The 14577-nt window shown below is 43.3% G+C and overlaps 1 protein-coding gene across 1 annotated transcript; it reads left to right on the forward strand.

Moving 5' to 3' along the window:
• Positions 1–6085: 6085 nt before the first annotated feature.
• On the forward strand, positions 6086–10580 carry ACTA1 (actin alpha 1, skeletal muscle). Its single transcript, XM_032783848.1, has 7 exons — positions 6086–6185; positions 7423–7563; positions 8023–8347; positions 8712–8873; positions 9403–9594; positions 9711–9892; positions 10166–10580. The coding sequence occupies exons 2-7, from the start codon at positions 7435–7437 to the stop codon at positions 10307–10309; spliced, it is 1134 nt and encodes a 377-aa protein (XP_032639739.1). The 5' UTR covers positions 6086–6185; positions 7423–7434; the 3' UTR covers positions 10310–10580.
• The last annotated feature ends 3997 nt before the right edge of the window (positions 10581–14577 follow it).

Below are 14577 nucleotides of genomic sequence, written 5' to 3' on the forward strand. Positions count from 1 at the left end.
TGTGTTTGGCTTTTGAAATTACTAATCTTTACAATATAGCTAAGTCTCTTAATTTTTCTCTGGGAAACTCACCTTCTCTCCCGATGGCTGTAAATGTATGGTTGATTTTCATTTTCTGTGCCTCTTTTGGTTTCACATTTGTTCTGTATTTTTGTCTCATGTGCAGGAAGTCTCAACACTAGAGGCTCATACACCAGGGGTGAAATCCTGGCCCCAGTGAAAACCATGGGAGTTTTGCCATTGACTTCACTGGGTCCAGGATTTCATCCCGGGAGTATATATTGGAAAAAAATACAATAAATGTTAAATGATGGCCGAATATATAGCGCTTTGGATTAAGAAATGAAAGCCATGCTTGTGTAAGGCACTCTGCTTAGAAATTCGGCTTTTGGTATAAAACTTTGCATTGATACAGCACCTTCCATCTGAAGAGATCTATGCAATACATGGATAGGTAAGCAGTCCCCATGTACAGAAAAAGAAACTGTCACAGAAAGGATAAGTGACTTGCACAAGGTCACTCCCTGTGCCAGTGGCAGATAGGGGTAGAACCGACATCTCCTGACTCAAGTGCCCTGGCCTAGCAAATACATTGGTCTTTCAACTTGTACGTAAATGCAGTTTTTCACATAAATTTTCAGCAAATCCAGAGCAATTTTTTAGATTAAAGTTACAAATACAAAAGTTATCTGTAGATTTTTACATTTTTAAAACAATTAGATTGAAGTTTGCACCATACAGTAATTGACAATAAATGCCTAGAACCTAAGCTCCCAAGAAACCTAGAAAGCAGTTACCAAAGTGAGAGTCCAGGAAGACCCTCCTTACTCGAAGACTCATTCTTTACTAGTAGATGCCAACTTACCCCCGTTCACTTATCTCTGACACGATGATAAAAAAAAAAAAAAGTCCATATAACTCTTAAAACATTGTAATGGTTCTCAGACTGAAATAACAGGTTTCATTTAAAATCATATAAAAATTGCTTTTATCTGACAAATCGCAGGAGGAGCTTTTCTTTTACAAATAGTTTAATGTCCAGAGAGTGAATGCAGAGCAACTTGCATACCCTTATGCTCTACTTGCCCTGGCTAGGTGCCTGCTAAAACAACTTGATCCAACAGCTGAGAAGGTCATAAGTTAAATCAGTTGAAGAGAATCCAATTTCTAGTTTAAAAAGCACAGCTATCGCACCATTGCTTCCCCTCCTCCCTGTGCTAATACAGTGCTCGGGGCTGAAAGGCTGAACATGTTTGGAAGAATAGACTTATCGAGAGATGTTCTAACTAATATGGAAAAGATACTCATTAGCAACCTTGTAAAAAGTCAACAATTAAACTTCCCCTGTTTGTATCTACAGTATTACATGGCTGTGAGAGCCGTCTGTATAACTTACAGCTTTGACTTTACAAAAAGGAATAATTCAAAGTATTGGAATTTTACTTACTCATATAAAACGCAATGTTAAATGGAAACAGTATCTCAAATTATTTAAAAAACTAAACATTTAGGAGATGGGAAATGGTATATCAAATGACTGGCACTCTTTGTAAGGATATCTTATTCCTGGGCTTTGGCTTTGTTAAAATTAGCTTGAAGTGTCTAGTAATGTGGACATTTCTGGTCAAGCCTTTAACATACTAATGGGATTTCTCACCCCCGCCCCTCTGACTCATCTCCATACAGTCTAACCACCTGTACCCAGTCATAATTCACAGAGTATGCCAAGGGAAACATCTCAATAGCTGTTATACTTAGTCAAGAAAATAGATTTGCTAAGGTTTATCTATAACTATAGATTGGCGTAGATCAAGAGTGAACAGCAAAGAAAGGGTTATTTAGTCATTCTGTTTTGCAGAAAGTCAATATTTATCTATAGGTTGTAAGCTCCTGCAGGCAGATTGATTGTCCTGCGCAGCATGGATTATGCATCCTCAACAAATGACCCATGCAATTTTCACAGCTAAGGCTCTTTGGTCTAGTGCTGGTGTAAAAGGTACTTTGCATTGATACAGTACCTCTCCTCTGAGGATCTCTAAAGCACTAGGCTGTAGGCAGTAGATTAAGAAAACCACACCTTTAATAACTTCCTTACTCAAACTGAAGTTCAGTATTTGGATATTAGGAACGTTCAATGTGTTCACCATGTCAGTATAAAATCTGAAAGGTCAAGATTACTGGGTTATTGTCCCTTTGCATGTGCTTGTTCATTCTATGCAATCAGAACTCCCACTGATTCCTGTTGGAGATCTGCTTCCATTAGGGCAGATGAGGTCTGAAGTGTATATTACAAGAGTTGCACAGTTAAAATTTGGTATTTGCTCCTATTTCCAAGCTTTTCTGATAATCTGTCCATTAAAACAAAGTAACAAAAGTTTGTGGTGAAAACTTCTCTTATAGAACAGACTTCTCTCAAATAGTGGCACAGAGAAGAGGTCTTTGTTTAGCACTGCATATGAATGTCACGGGTATCCTATTTTGCTGCGTAATAGATCTAAAAAAATTGCAGCAAAGAGGAACAGTTACATTATAGACTACTACCTGTTCCTGCAAGAAAGTTTTCAGTTGTCCATGTGATTAAATTAAATAGGGGAGAAAATGTTCTCAAATGTTTGGGGGGGGGGGCGAAGGTAATACAATCTTTAATTATAAAATTTGTTAAGCATTTCTTTCCTTGTATAGGATACAAATCATTTGAATGTCCAATCCTCACTTGTAAAAATCACAAGTTTAAGAATTATGGGAAAGGGTGTGAAGTCATGATTTGTATCGACAAGCAGAAGAAATTGGACATTTGAGTACGAAGATCAGTTTTATTCTTGCCCTGTACTTATTGCTGGAATTTGAACTGATTTGTGGCTGTGGTGGCTGAACACTGAAAGAAAAAATATTGATTTAGCCCCTCATGCCTATCCTATGTTTTAATCACAGAGAATGTATACAGGGGAAGTGGCCTTTTATGTGGAAAATTAATATTGCCACCAGGCATTTGTCTGTATTAAATTGCTATATATCATACTTAGCTATAGTATCACTTTGAGATACCAAGAGATCTGTGGTAGGAAAACCAAAATGGTATATGTCCAATAATTTTTTTTCAAAATTTACATTAAACGGTCACAGACAATGCTTCCTCTGTTAATATTTTAAGCAGGGTTTGTCTCACTACATATGGATAACTGGAGCATACATACATCTCATGAAATAACTAATCTGTATTTTAGTCTGCTGCTGAGTATCTTTTTTAATACCTGATTATTCTGATTCCTTAAAATCCTCAGGAAAGGTAGTTTCTCTTTATGGAGAATTTATGTAGGTTCAGTTTTAGGCAGAGTTTTGAGAAGAATGAAGAGGAGAAAAAATTGCAGAGAAAAATCACCCCATCACATCCCCCCCCCCCCCCGCTGCTTTACAACAGTAGCATGGCAGGAAGTGGAAATGGAAAGCGGCAGCAAAAAGACATAGGGTGCAGCCAGAGGTGAAGGGGAGAACTGCCAGATTAGGAGTTGCACAGATTAAATGTTAGAGAAGAAGAAAAGTTGACTGTCTCGATAAACCTTGCTGCTGGGGAAATCAAACTGCAGAAAATGCCTTCTTCATAGTGGTTTATGGTAGCACAGAGACTTCCTCCTAGCACTTCTTTCTCTACCCCACATTTTAGTTGTCTTTTTTCAGAAAAATTTGCCTTTAGCTACTCCTATCCTAATTTCTCCAAAGTCAGTTGCTACAAACCAGACCTGCTTTCTTCATCTCCTTTACCTGATTCCTCCTCCTAATTGTAACGGGAATTTCTAAAGAAAGTCCTTTCACCTATGCCAAATAGAATCACTGCTTATTCAGAGCCTGGCTAGATGAATAGTTAATTCCCCTTTATTTAACGATGGAGTAGTTTCATCCAGTCAGAGGCAGCTTATCGGTAAGACTAATTTACCTTTTTAAAAACCCTTACGGGTGAGCTATTCTGAGTCACACATCGTCTGTATTCTAAGCCAATCAGAACGCGGCAGGTCAATAATGGATACAGTTCATAACTGCAATTGGAGTGCACCAGGATCCAACGGCTAGTGGTTAAATCACCATCAGACTTCTGGTATTAGAAATAGTCACTGGAATAAAATTTTCCCAGGACCAGTATCTTTTGAAGGGCTTCTTTAACAGACATCCACCATAACCCTATGCGTTTCTTTTTCATATGCATCTTTAAATCAGACCCAATAAAATCAGTGTGTGCCCTCTTTCACATAGCCTCTGAGACTCTTCCTTATAAATAAAAATACTTTTTATATATTTAACACCTTATAAATGCTGGAGGCAAAGCGGGGTTTGGGGTGGAGGCTGACACTTTGTGACCCCCCCCTTAGGGGTCCCAAGCCCCGTTTGAGAACCCCTGATACAGAGCAAATGAAAGCATGAGAGGGGAAGTCAATATAAATAAATCATAATTTACTGTTTCCTTTTCAGCTTTAGATTTTCCTCTGTGCTAATTCCCGTTCTTACTTATACAACCTATTTTTCTAAATGTCTTTCCCCTTTTATATCTATACTTTGTTGGGATGAATACAATTCCTATTTATGGAGGAAGAATGGCCCCTTCCCTGATTTGGCAAAGAATTGAATGGTATTTAATACTGGTCTGTGATCCCTACCTTAAAATTTAATTACAGTACAAGCACTTTTTCAGGGTGCCTGAAAGCTACAAACCTCTCCTCCTCCATTACTTTTGTGATGGATGCAGAGAGGCCTTTGTTAATTACATATCTAGGCTATCTTGCTGGTTGCTGAAATGATCAGTAGGAAATGTAGGAGCAGTTTCCTCTTCCTAATTTTACAGAGAAATAGCCTATAAAAGGATATTTTATGGTGGGCTACAAGCCAGAACACTTCTATCTTCGGCTTCCATAGAGAAAACACCTGTTGAGCATAGGGATTCCTTCCAGCATGTGTGTGTGCACATTATGTACAAAGTAGATGTTAGTTACCATTCCTCCAAGTGAGGCTGCTTCTCTCTTCCACTAACTTTTGGCATCACATCTGTCCTTCCCGTCCTGCTAAGCTAGTCATTTATTTCAATTCTCTCCATAAGCAGCTGCTGTGCTTCCTATCCTAACAGGCGTTGGACGACTACCAACTGTACTTCCAGCCTTCCCCAACCCAAAATGACCATTAAACCTCTACAAGACCATAAGTAGATTCAAATCCCTTGAGAATTTTTTTAAAAAAATACATCTGAATATATCATACGTATAAATAGCATAAACAACAGCAGCCCCACTGTGTATGGGAGCTGTCCAACCTATGCTGGCAACTAGCCAGAACGTGGATCTTTATCATCCTCTATATATAAAACTGATTTTGCACAGCATTTTTTATTATAAAAAGCTGCTGCTGTGCAAGAATTAATCTGTCTACCAAACAATAAAAAAATTGCAGCGATTAAAACACCAACAAAATGTGTCCCCTTGCAACAGTCCTTTCCCCTGGGGTGGGGAATGCTAATTAGGAGGCAGCATCCACCGAGCTGTGTGTGTCTGGCACAAAGTGCCCTCTTAAAGAGACCGCACACAAATAGCGCTGTGCTATGGGCGGCCGGGACTGGTGTGTGGCTGTGCGCGCTGGGGAAGCGACTTGCCAAAGGCTGGGCCTCAGCAGTGCTGGAGAGGTACCTGCCGCTTAGCTCCTGGCGGGCCGCAGCCCGAGCCCCTTGTCCCCCGGCCCTGCTCTCGGCCCCTCTTCCTCGGGCCGGGCCGGGCTCGCCCCACCCCCGGCTGCTCCGAACCTGCGGCCGCTGCCGGGCCGGGGCTCCCACCCCCTGCGCCGCTTTCTCCTTTCTGGGTATCGCGGGCTCGGGATTATTTCGGACACGAGCCCCCCCGGCCCCTTCCCCTGGCCCGAGGCGGGGGCCGGGGAGGGCCCGGCAGACGCTCCTTATACGGCCCGGCCTCTGGGCCCTGGGCCCGGGCCAGGAGCGCCTTCTTTGGGCAGCCCCGCGGGAGCGCAGGAGGCCTGGGGGGCTCCGGGCGGGCGCGCTCGCTGCCCAACACCCAAATATGGAGACAGACGGGGCGACATTCCTGCGGCCGGCGGCGGCGGCGGCTCTATAAAGACGGGCCGGGGCCGGGCAGGCCCACCGAGCTGGAGAGCTGCGAGGAGCCTGAACCGGAGCGGAGAGCCAGGAGCCACCCGAGGTGAGCCCATGGGGCCCGAGACTAACCAGTGTCTGGGAGCAGCCAGAGCGCCAACCCCCAGCGGCGGGAGCCTCCCCCGCTCCAGAGGGCGGGCGGCCGGGGGGGATCGCGTCTATCCGCGGGGGCACAGCTCGGATCGCTCGCGAGGCAGCGAGAGATTAGCACGTCTTGCCTGCAGGGCAGCTCCGCTCAGCTTCCCGAGAGCCGAGGGGAGGGAGCGCTAGCAGGCGCCTTACCCCTCCAGTGACTCCTTACGGATCGGAATGAACAGGGAAATCCCGTAAGTGGCTCTTGATGAGCCAGGCTTCTCTTTTATTGTAGCCCAGAGGAGGGGGAGTCAGATTTTAAGGAGAAGCACAGTACCAAAGATTTTCACTGTTTGTACCATCCAAAGTGGTACTGGAACTTGGATTGCTTCCTTTTTACATCGCATCTTCTTAATTCCATCCAACTGAAACCAGCACATTTATTGCTTCAGACTTTTAAACCCCTTAAATAACTATGCAAAAAGTAATTTTTGAAAGTTTACTTCTCATGTCTCTTAGTCTCCAGTTTTTGCCACACTACTGAATCAAAGTGCCTGGCCTTTATTTTAAATCTGTGGCTTACTATTGTTATCCTGATAAAGGTTTACAATTATTTCTCCTAAATACTCTTGGCAGCCATGACCTACTTTAACTTGTGTTCCAGATTGATGAGATTTTTAAATCAATTGGAGATGATTATAGGATTACAATTTTTACCACCACCACCCCCAAAATATAATTACTGTACGTATCTTAAATGTATATTAAAACTACCAGATAACATGGTAATAATCTCTAAATTTGATAAAATGGGGATCAAGTAATGAATAATGCAGTTTATTGAGGGTGTGGTGGATTAATTCTTAGTTCTTTGAGCTAATTTACAATTTCTTGTAAACAATACTGTGTGGAATCAAGATTTAAAATAGAGTTCTAAAATAGAAGGGAAGGCTGGATCTACTTTGAGTTTAAAACGTGATTTTTAATTAACCACTTTCAAGTAGCATAGAAGTTTTTATTTAAATCAAACTCTCTGAGATGTCCATTGGACCTTGCAGCCCCATTCTGAAGCCAGGCCCCACTTCACTCCTCACCTTCTGTGGGTGGGGAGAGTCCAGCCTCTCTGGGACAGTGGGTCATGTGTGGTGAGACTACTGCTGTTTGTCTCCTGTCAGCTCTGATGGTGGTTTGATTTTCTTGCCGTTCCCCAGAAAGCCGACACCATGTGTGATGAGGATGAGACCACCGCGCTCGTATGCGACAACGGCTCTGGCCTGGTGAAGGCTGGCTTCGCCGGGGATGATGCTCCCAGGGCTGTGTTCCCCTCCATCGTGGGCCGCCCTCGCCATCAGGTACGATCCCCTGTCTTCTAGCCCTGCCAGGACTGCAGCTTCACAGAGGTAGTGCTTAAAAACCATCCCCTGCTTTCTGGGGAAAGTCCCTAATCACTTGGGAGGGGCTGACCCCCACCTCATAATGGGACTGAGTAATTTATGTGCCCACTGTGTTACAGCCGTCTGCTGTCACACCAGCTGTGACCCAATCACCCTTCCTCCCATCATGAGACTAGCATATATATATCAATGACCCAGAAATGTGCTGTTGCAGTACAGGTATGCTTCATGCTGGCACACCTGTAATGCAATAGCTGCTCTTACATTGGGCTGGATTTTCCCTAGCTGTGACTTGGAAGACTTCTCCTCTTCTGTCCTGAGCTGGCTGTAACATCCCAGGGTGGATAGTGTGTGAGTCTCTCCCTCCTTCCCTGGAGAGATGTTAAGCCCCTCCAACCCCTTTTTGTTCCTCTCTAGGGTGTCATGGTGGGTATGGGTCAGAAAGACTCCTACGTAGGGGATGAAGCTCAGAGCAAGAGAGGTATCCTGACCCTGAAGTACCCCATTGAACACGGCATCATCACCAACTGGGATGATATGGAGAAGATCTGGCACCACACCTTCTACAACGAGCTGCGTGTGGCCCCTGAGGAGCACCCCACCCTGCTCACTGAGGCCCCCCTCAACCCCAAGGCCAACCGTGAAAAGATGACCCAGATCATGTTTGAGACCTTCAACGTGCCCGCCATGTATGTGGCCATCCAGGCTGTTCTGTCACTGTACGCCTCTGGCCGTACCACCGGTGAGTGAGGGTAATGGGCCTCTAACAGCACCCATCTACCAGCATAGGTGATCCCACCCTCACCCAGGAGCATCCACCCACCAGCATAAGTGTCACCCTCCTTGAGCCAGGCCAACACCCACCCTCATCTAGTGAGGGCACCCACTGACTGGCATTGACTCTCTGAGAAATGAACCCCCTGTCCTCAGAAGGCCCCCCATTCTGCTTTAAATTGATGTTGCCACTGGTAAAAACAAACTTTGCCTGCCCTTTCTCCATGAGGTCCTGCAGGGATTTCTCCTTCCCTTGTGACCATTTCCCCAGCCTTGCCTTGTGTCGGCCTAGCGAGGAGCTCGGTCTCACTCACTCTCCCATCCCCTCACAGGTATTGTGCTGGACTCTGGTGATGGTGTCACACACAATGTGCCCATCTATGAGGGGTATGCTCTGCCACATGCCATCATGCGCTTGGACCTGGCCGGTCGGGACCTCACTGACTACCTGATGAAGATCCTAACAGAGCGTGGCTACTCTTTCGTCACCACTGGTAAGTGGAGCCTGCCCACCGACCACCTCCTCTGATCGGCAGCACACAGCGGTCACACTCGAGGCTGACTTGTTTAACTTCCATGGGGATGGCCAAATCCTGCAAACCTGCACTCCTTTGTGTGACTAGGGATGCCTGGTCACCACTCAGTGCAATGGGCACTTGTACTTAGCTACTTGCCTGTGAATTGGTACAGGTTGGTACTTAATAGACACAAGCTGAGCCTGGGGGACCTGGTATGTATTTGTTCAGTGAGATCCTGTTTGACAGATTGAATGTTAAACACAGGGATCTGTATCTGATGTTCCATGTTGAAAATCAAGGACCATGCTTTGATTTCTCCCCCACCTCCCTTCCATTCATATTGTTGATCGACTCTGCACAGTCTCCCCCAGAGCCAGAAAACATGCAGGCACGCTCTTTTGGAGCCCCTGACCATTCCCCTTGACCTGTGGTTGTGCTGCTTTGCTCTCCTCTCTCCTGTTCCAGCCTTCTAACATCTCTTTTTTTTTTTTTTTCCCGGTGACAGCTGAGCGTGAGATTGTGCGCGACATCAAGGAGAAGCTGTGCTATGTGGCTCTGGACTTTGAGAATGAGATGGCAACTGCAGCTTCTTCCTCCTCCCTGGAAAAGAGCTATGAATTGCCTGATGGGCAGGTCATCACTATTGGCAATGAACGTTTCCGTTGCCCAGAGACCCTCTTCCAGCCATCCTTCATTGGTATATAATCCTGTCTCTCCAAAGAAATCCTTCCTTTCAGTGTTACCGATCCTTCCGCTTTACTGGTGAATTAAGTGCACTTACCTCTGTATTCCTTTATCTCTTCTTGTCACCAGGTATGGAATCTGCTGGTATTCATGAGACAACTTACAACAGCATCATGAAATGTGATATTGACATCAGGAAGGACCTGTATGCTAACAATGTCATGTCTGGTGGTACCACCATGTACCCTGGTATTGCTGACCGCATGCAGAAGGAGATCACTGCTCTGGCTCCAAGCACAATGAAGATCAAGGTACATTTGACTATATGGATTATTGACTCATGTATTCAGATAAGACTCTTATTCCACTGTACTTGTCTGAAAATAAGATATAATACTGAACACTGCTGATCTTCAAAGCACTTTGCAAACAATCAGTTCGAATGGGTGCATCTAACTCTCTCTCTTGGGGAAATGCTATTCCACCTCACTTAACATGTTGTAAAGTTATGTGTAGTAATTCATAAAATTTTCTGTGCCCACATATGGTTTGTTTACTGATCAGAGCTCTGCTTACTCTTGTAGATCATTGCACCACCTGAGCGTAAGTACTCTGTCTGGATTGGTGGGTCTATCCTGGCTTCCCTGTCTACCTTCCAGCAGATGTGGATCACGAAACAGGAATACGATGAAGCTGGCCCATCCATTGTCCACCGTAAATGCTTCTAAGCATGTTTACATGATCACTATGCTAACTACTCTCAGGATGACACTGTTGTAAGTTGTAGGTTGTTGAATACCTGCAACAGCCATGTAACTTTCTATTTTGTAACAATTTCTGTTACTGTTGCTGCAAACTCCACGTGACACAGAGTGTGTGTAAAGTGTACATAAATTAATTTATTTTATCTCGTTTTGTTTATTTTTAAAACCATGCCCTGTGGAAGGAAACCAAAAACTTCAAGAAGCATTAAATCATCAGTCATTCTGTCACGCCTCATTGGAGTTGGTGATGTCATGCTTTATCTCCTTTCCTGGAGCTGAAATCTCTATACACATTCATCCTGTTCTTTAACTGGTTGCAGTTTAGGGAGAAAAAAGTTCCAACAGTTTAAATAATTGACATAATAATGGTGGCAGGTTATTTCATACAATAGCAATGTTACATTAAACAAACACACTGGGTTATAGGAGGCCAGAGTGATTCACAATTAGTTTTCAAAATATATTAAAAAGGTTTGTGTCCTTTTTTTCCCCCCAATTTAAATATGAATCTGAAACTGCTTTCTTGGTTCTGAGAAACACTTGAATATTTTTAGAATTTACATTTCAATTGCTTTACACATGATCTTTCTACTCTGTGCTATTGTACCGGTACTGCCATATCCTCAAGTTCAGATTAACATTTTCTGTGTAAAGCTCTTTTTCAAGGGATTACAGCCTGGCTCAAAAAAACATGGTCATAGCTATAACATGTGCCGCATCTCATCCTAGAAGCCTCTTCTATTTTTATAACTTTTTAAAAGGCCGTTGGGTTGTACAAGTTTCTTAAACTCAACAAAAACAAAACTCCTTTTGAATGAGATGCAGTCTTACAATGGCCCAACGCCAAAGATATATTTCACTAGACAAATGATCCTGTGCAACACACATATTTCAAATACCTCATTGGAGCAGAATGTAAATAGTAACTTTTTTATAACTCATTTCTAAGTGGAACTGACAGGAGAAGGTTTTCCTTTAGAACTACTCGTAAATCACTGGGCTAAACTATATAAAACTTAGCAGAGTCCTTCACTCTTATTTGGCCATTCTGTGACTGCCCTGAAGCACTGCATAAAGTAAATGCCCCGTGGCAGACGGAGTGGGGCTTAAACATAGATCATTCCACTCCATTATACACAGGCAAATATCAACTACGCTTCCCCTTGGGAGACTGCAGCCTGGGGAAGGGCCCAGATGAGCCTTGGGAGCTTCCTCACAAGTTAGGCAAGGGACTTTGGTGCCTGAGGGAGACCCCTCTTTGGGAGGGGGTTAGAAACTTACTGTTGTGGTTCATGTTCAACAGTTTCAGACTCTGAGTTAGGGTAACCAGATAGCAAATGTAAAAAATCAGGATGGGGGGGAGCGGGGGGGGTAATAGGAGCCTATATAAGAAAAAGACCCCAAAATGGGGCTGTCCCTATAAAATTGGGACATCTGGTCACCCTACTCTGAGTCAGTCTGGCTACCCTTGTTTGGCTGTCAGTAAATAGTAAAGACTGAACCATAAGATCCAAACCCAACTATGGATACAATTAGGAGGCCCAGGGATAAGCAGAGCTAACTGTTCAAGCTCCCTTTTATTAGCCACATAGCATTTCTTCCCTGAGAGGAAGCCAGCCGTTTTAGATCTTGAGTAGGGGATGGTACTCAGCTGCCCTTATTAATTCAGCTGCAGCAAAAATCCCAGCTCTTTCCCCTCTGCTGAGGAACTCCTGACCACTCGCTCTTCAGGTGCCACACTCTCAGGGACACACAGTAGTATCTTCAGGCAAGCTAGTAACCCTGTCCCCTGTGTGCTTCTCCCTCATGCCCTGGAATGACAGAAATAGGAGCATTTGAGCATTGTGACGTGATTCTGTTAGACAGAAATGAATTTCTAAGAGCCTTATTTTGTATAGATTTCTTGGTCATGATCCCATTTAAATCATTGTTTGAATGGTAAAGTCAAAGATATTACAAAGATCCCCAAATATTGCATTTGTTTTAGATAAGAACTTTTAGAGACATAAGGTATGTGCGTGTGTGTGTAAATGACTGTTAGACTAAGAGATTATCACAAAGGGATTCACACTGGTATAGGACTCAATCCTACAAGCTTTACTCGTGTGGTTGTGTTTTCAGGACTAGACCAGTTAGTGTCTTTGAAGTATGTAAGTTATTTGTAAGGAAAGACTGGGTGGATTTAACGTCCGCTTGAAAAAAGATTTTAAAGTAGTTACCATTGTTATCAATGGCTACAAATTTTTGAAATCTACAGATTTTAGCATGAGGTACGTAATATGAATTGCATATTATCTTTAAGCCTGTAGAATATTTTGCTTTTTAAGGATGTCTGTAAAGTGTACAATAACGTTAAAGCACAAGAAAGGTTTGATCTGTTCACCAAAAGTTTGGGAAGGGTTCACATTTCTTTTTAGCTCTTCAGGCAGCTTTTCTACAACTGCCCTAACCTCATATACTGTAAACTGCTAGTTAAGGTAAAATGTCACCGACTCACCATAAGACTTGGTTGATAACCCCCTTCTCAGGGGTTTACATTTCAGTTGCTCTTGTTTGCCTCCATCTTAAAAATACCAACCTCAACCGTCCCAAAACAAAAACCAAAAAAAGCTTTTATAGATCTATTTTGCTAAGAGCTGATAACCATTCTGATAACTCCAGACATAATGAAATACAGAGGACACCGTCCTGTCAGACCCCTGCACAGCTATCCCACTGACCGGTAAGGCCTTAGAGCAGGGGTGCTCAAACTGGGGGTCAGGACCCCTCAAGGGGTCATGAGGTCATTACATGAGGGGTCACGAGCTGTCAGCCTCCACCCCAAACCCTGCTTTTATAATGGTGTTAAATATATTAGTATTTTTAATTTATTGGGGGGGTTGCACTCAGAGGCTTGCGATGCGAAAGGGGTCATCAGTAGAAAAGTTTGAGACCCACTGCCTTAGAGGAGATGACCCATTTTCTTTTTTTAAATGTTTTCGGGTACCCCTTAAACTCTGTATTAAAAGCTGACATAAGTGGTCACATATTGCAGTTATGAGCCTTGGATAAATGCCTAGACAAATAAGACTTTTGCCGGCATTTGCAATGATATTTACCCTAATGCAGGGTTTAGGCAGGGCATAGGAGCTTACATGGAAACTGCGCTGACGTGAATTTCACTCTTAGTTCAAGCTTTTGTTAGTAGGTTTAAAATAATTTTTAAAACTGCTGGAAAAAAAGATTAATCTAGAAGAGCAGCTGCTGCTCATGATGGGACAAATGCTGCTGTCAGATCTATGTATGCAGAATAAACTTTCCAAAGTGGGGACATAAAGTTAGGCTCCTAAATCCATATTCAGGCATCTGATTAAGTGGCCTGATTTTCAGAGGTGTCAAGCACCCTCCATCCTGACTGAAGTCAATGGGAGCTAGGTGCTCAGCACTGCTAAAATTCAGTCCACTTATTCAGGTGCCCAAATAGGCACCTATGTGTGAATGTTACTAATTTCACTGGGATTTGTGTGCGCTTATCTGCAGGCAGAATTTGACTCAATGGCTTTATTATTGCTGTCAGTGAATTACATATGCTCCATGTCATGGAGAGAGCCTAATAATTCTATTGAAATCTCAGTCCTTACTGTCCCTAACAGCAAAATTCAGTGCATTGCTCATATACATAGTAATTGCCCTGAAGGAGCCATGTTCTTACAACCAGATTCTCCCATTCTGTAGCTAGGTGCCATTGTCCTAGTCCTGTTCCTACTGAAGTCAATGGGAAGAATTGTGATCTCCAATTTAAACGTTAAATGAGTGCTTACGGGCTCCCTCCTGGCTGATCCCACTGATTTAGATGGAAGCAGGATTGGTCTCTAACCTATCACATTCTCTTCACTTTGGGGAAGCCAGATACCTGCAGCCTCATTTATGTCTATAGGGGAACTTAGCTCATTGTGGTGGTATTCCAAAATCCAAATGCCTGTTGTGACAGTACCTCCCATAAGGCTTTATGGAAATATGCTTAGGATGTGTTTTATGCTACATATGCCATGTAACATATCTCTGTAAAGGTTATGATCCACTGACGCTATTAATCCTATTTGTATGCATATATCATTTTCGTATTCGAAGTTATGAATATTGGCTGTATACTGGCTTGATTTCTAAATAACCTTAGTAGAGCATTTGGTCAGTTTCTGGAGAAAGGAATGTTGAAATTAAGTACCTAATCAAGAAACACTTAAAGGACAATG

This window comes from Chelonoidis abingdonii, chromosome 3 (genome assembly GCF_003597395.2).
Source record: "Chelonoidis abingdonii isolate Lonesome George chromosome 3, CheloAbing_2.0, whole genome shotgun sequence".
Lineage (NCBI taxonomy): Eukaryota > Metazoa > Chordata > Testudines > Testudinidae > Chelonoidis > Chelonoidis abingdonii.

Bases quoted from the DNA above. Each gene is read 5' to 3' on its own strand.
- ACTA1 (XM_032783848.1), top strand. From the start codon at position 7,435: ATGTGTGATGAGGATGAGACCACCGCGCTCGTATGCGACAACGGCTCT. The intron at 8,874-9,402 runs GTAAGTGGAGCC...TCCCGGTGACAG, and splicing joins CTACTCTTTCGTCACCACTG to CTGAGCGTGAGATTGTGCGC. The intron at 9,595-9,710 runs GTATATAATCCT...TCTTGTCACCAG, and splicing joins CTTCCAGCCATCCTTCATTG to GTATGGAATCTGCTGGTATT.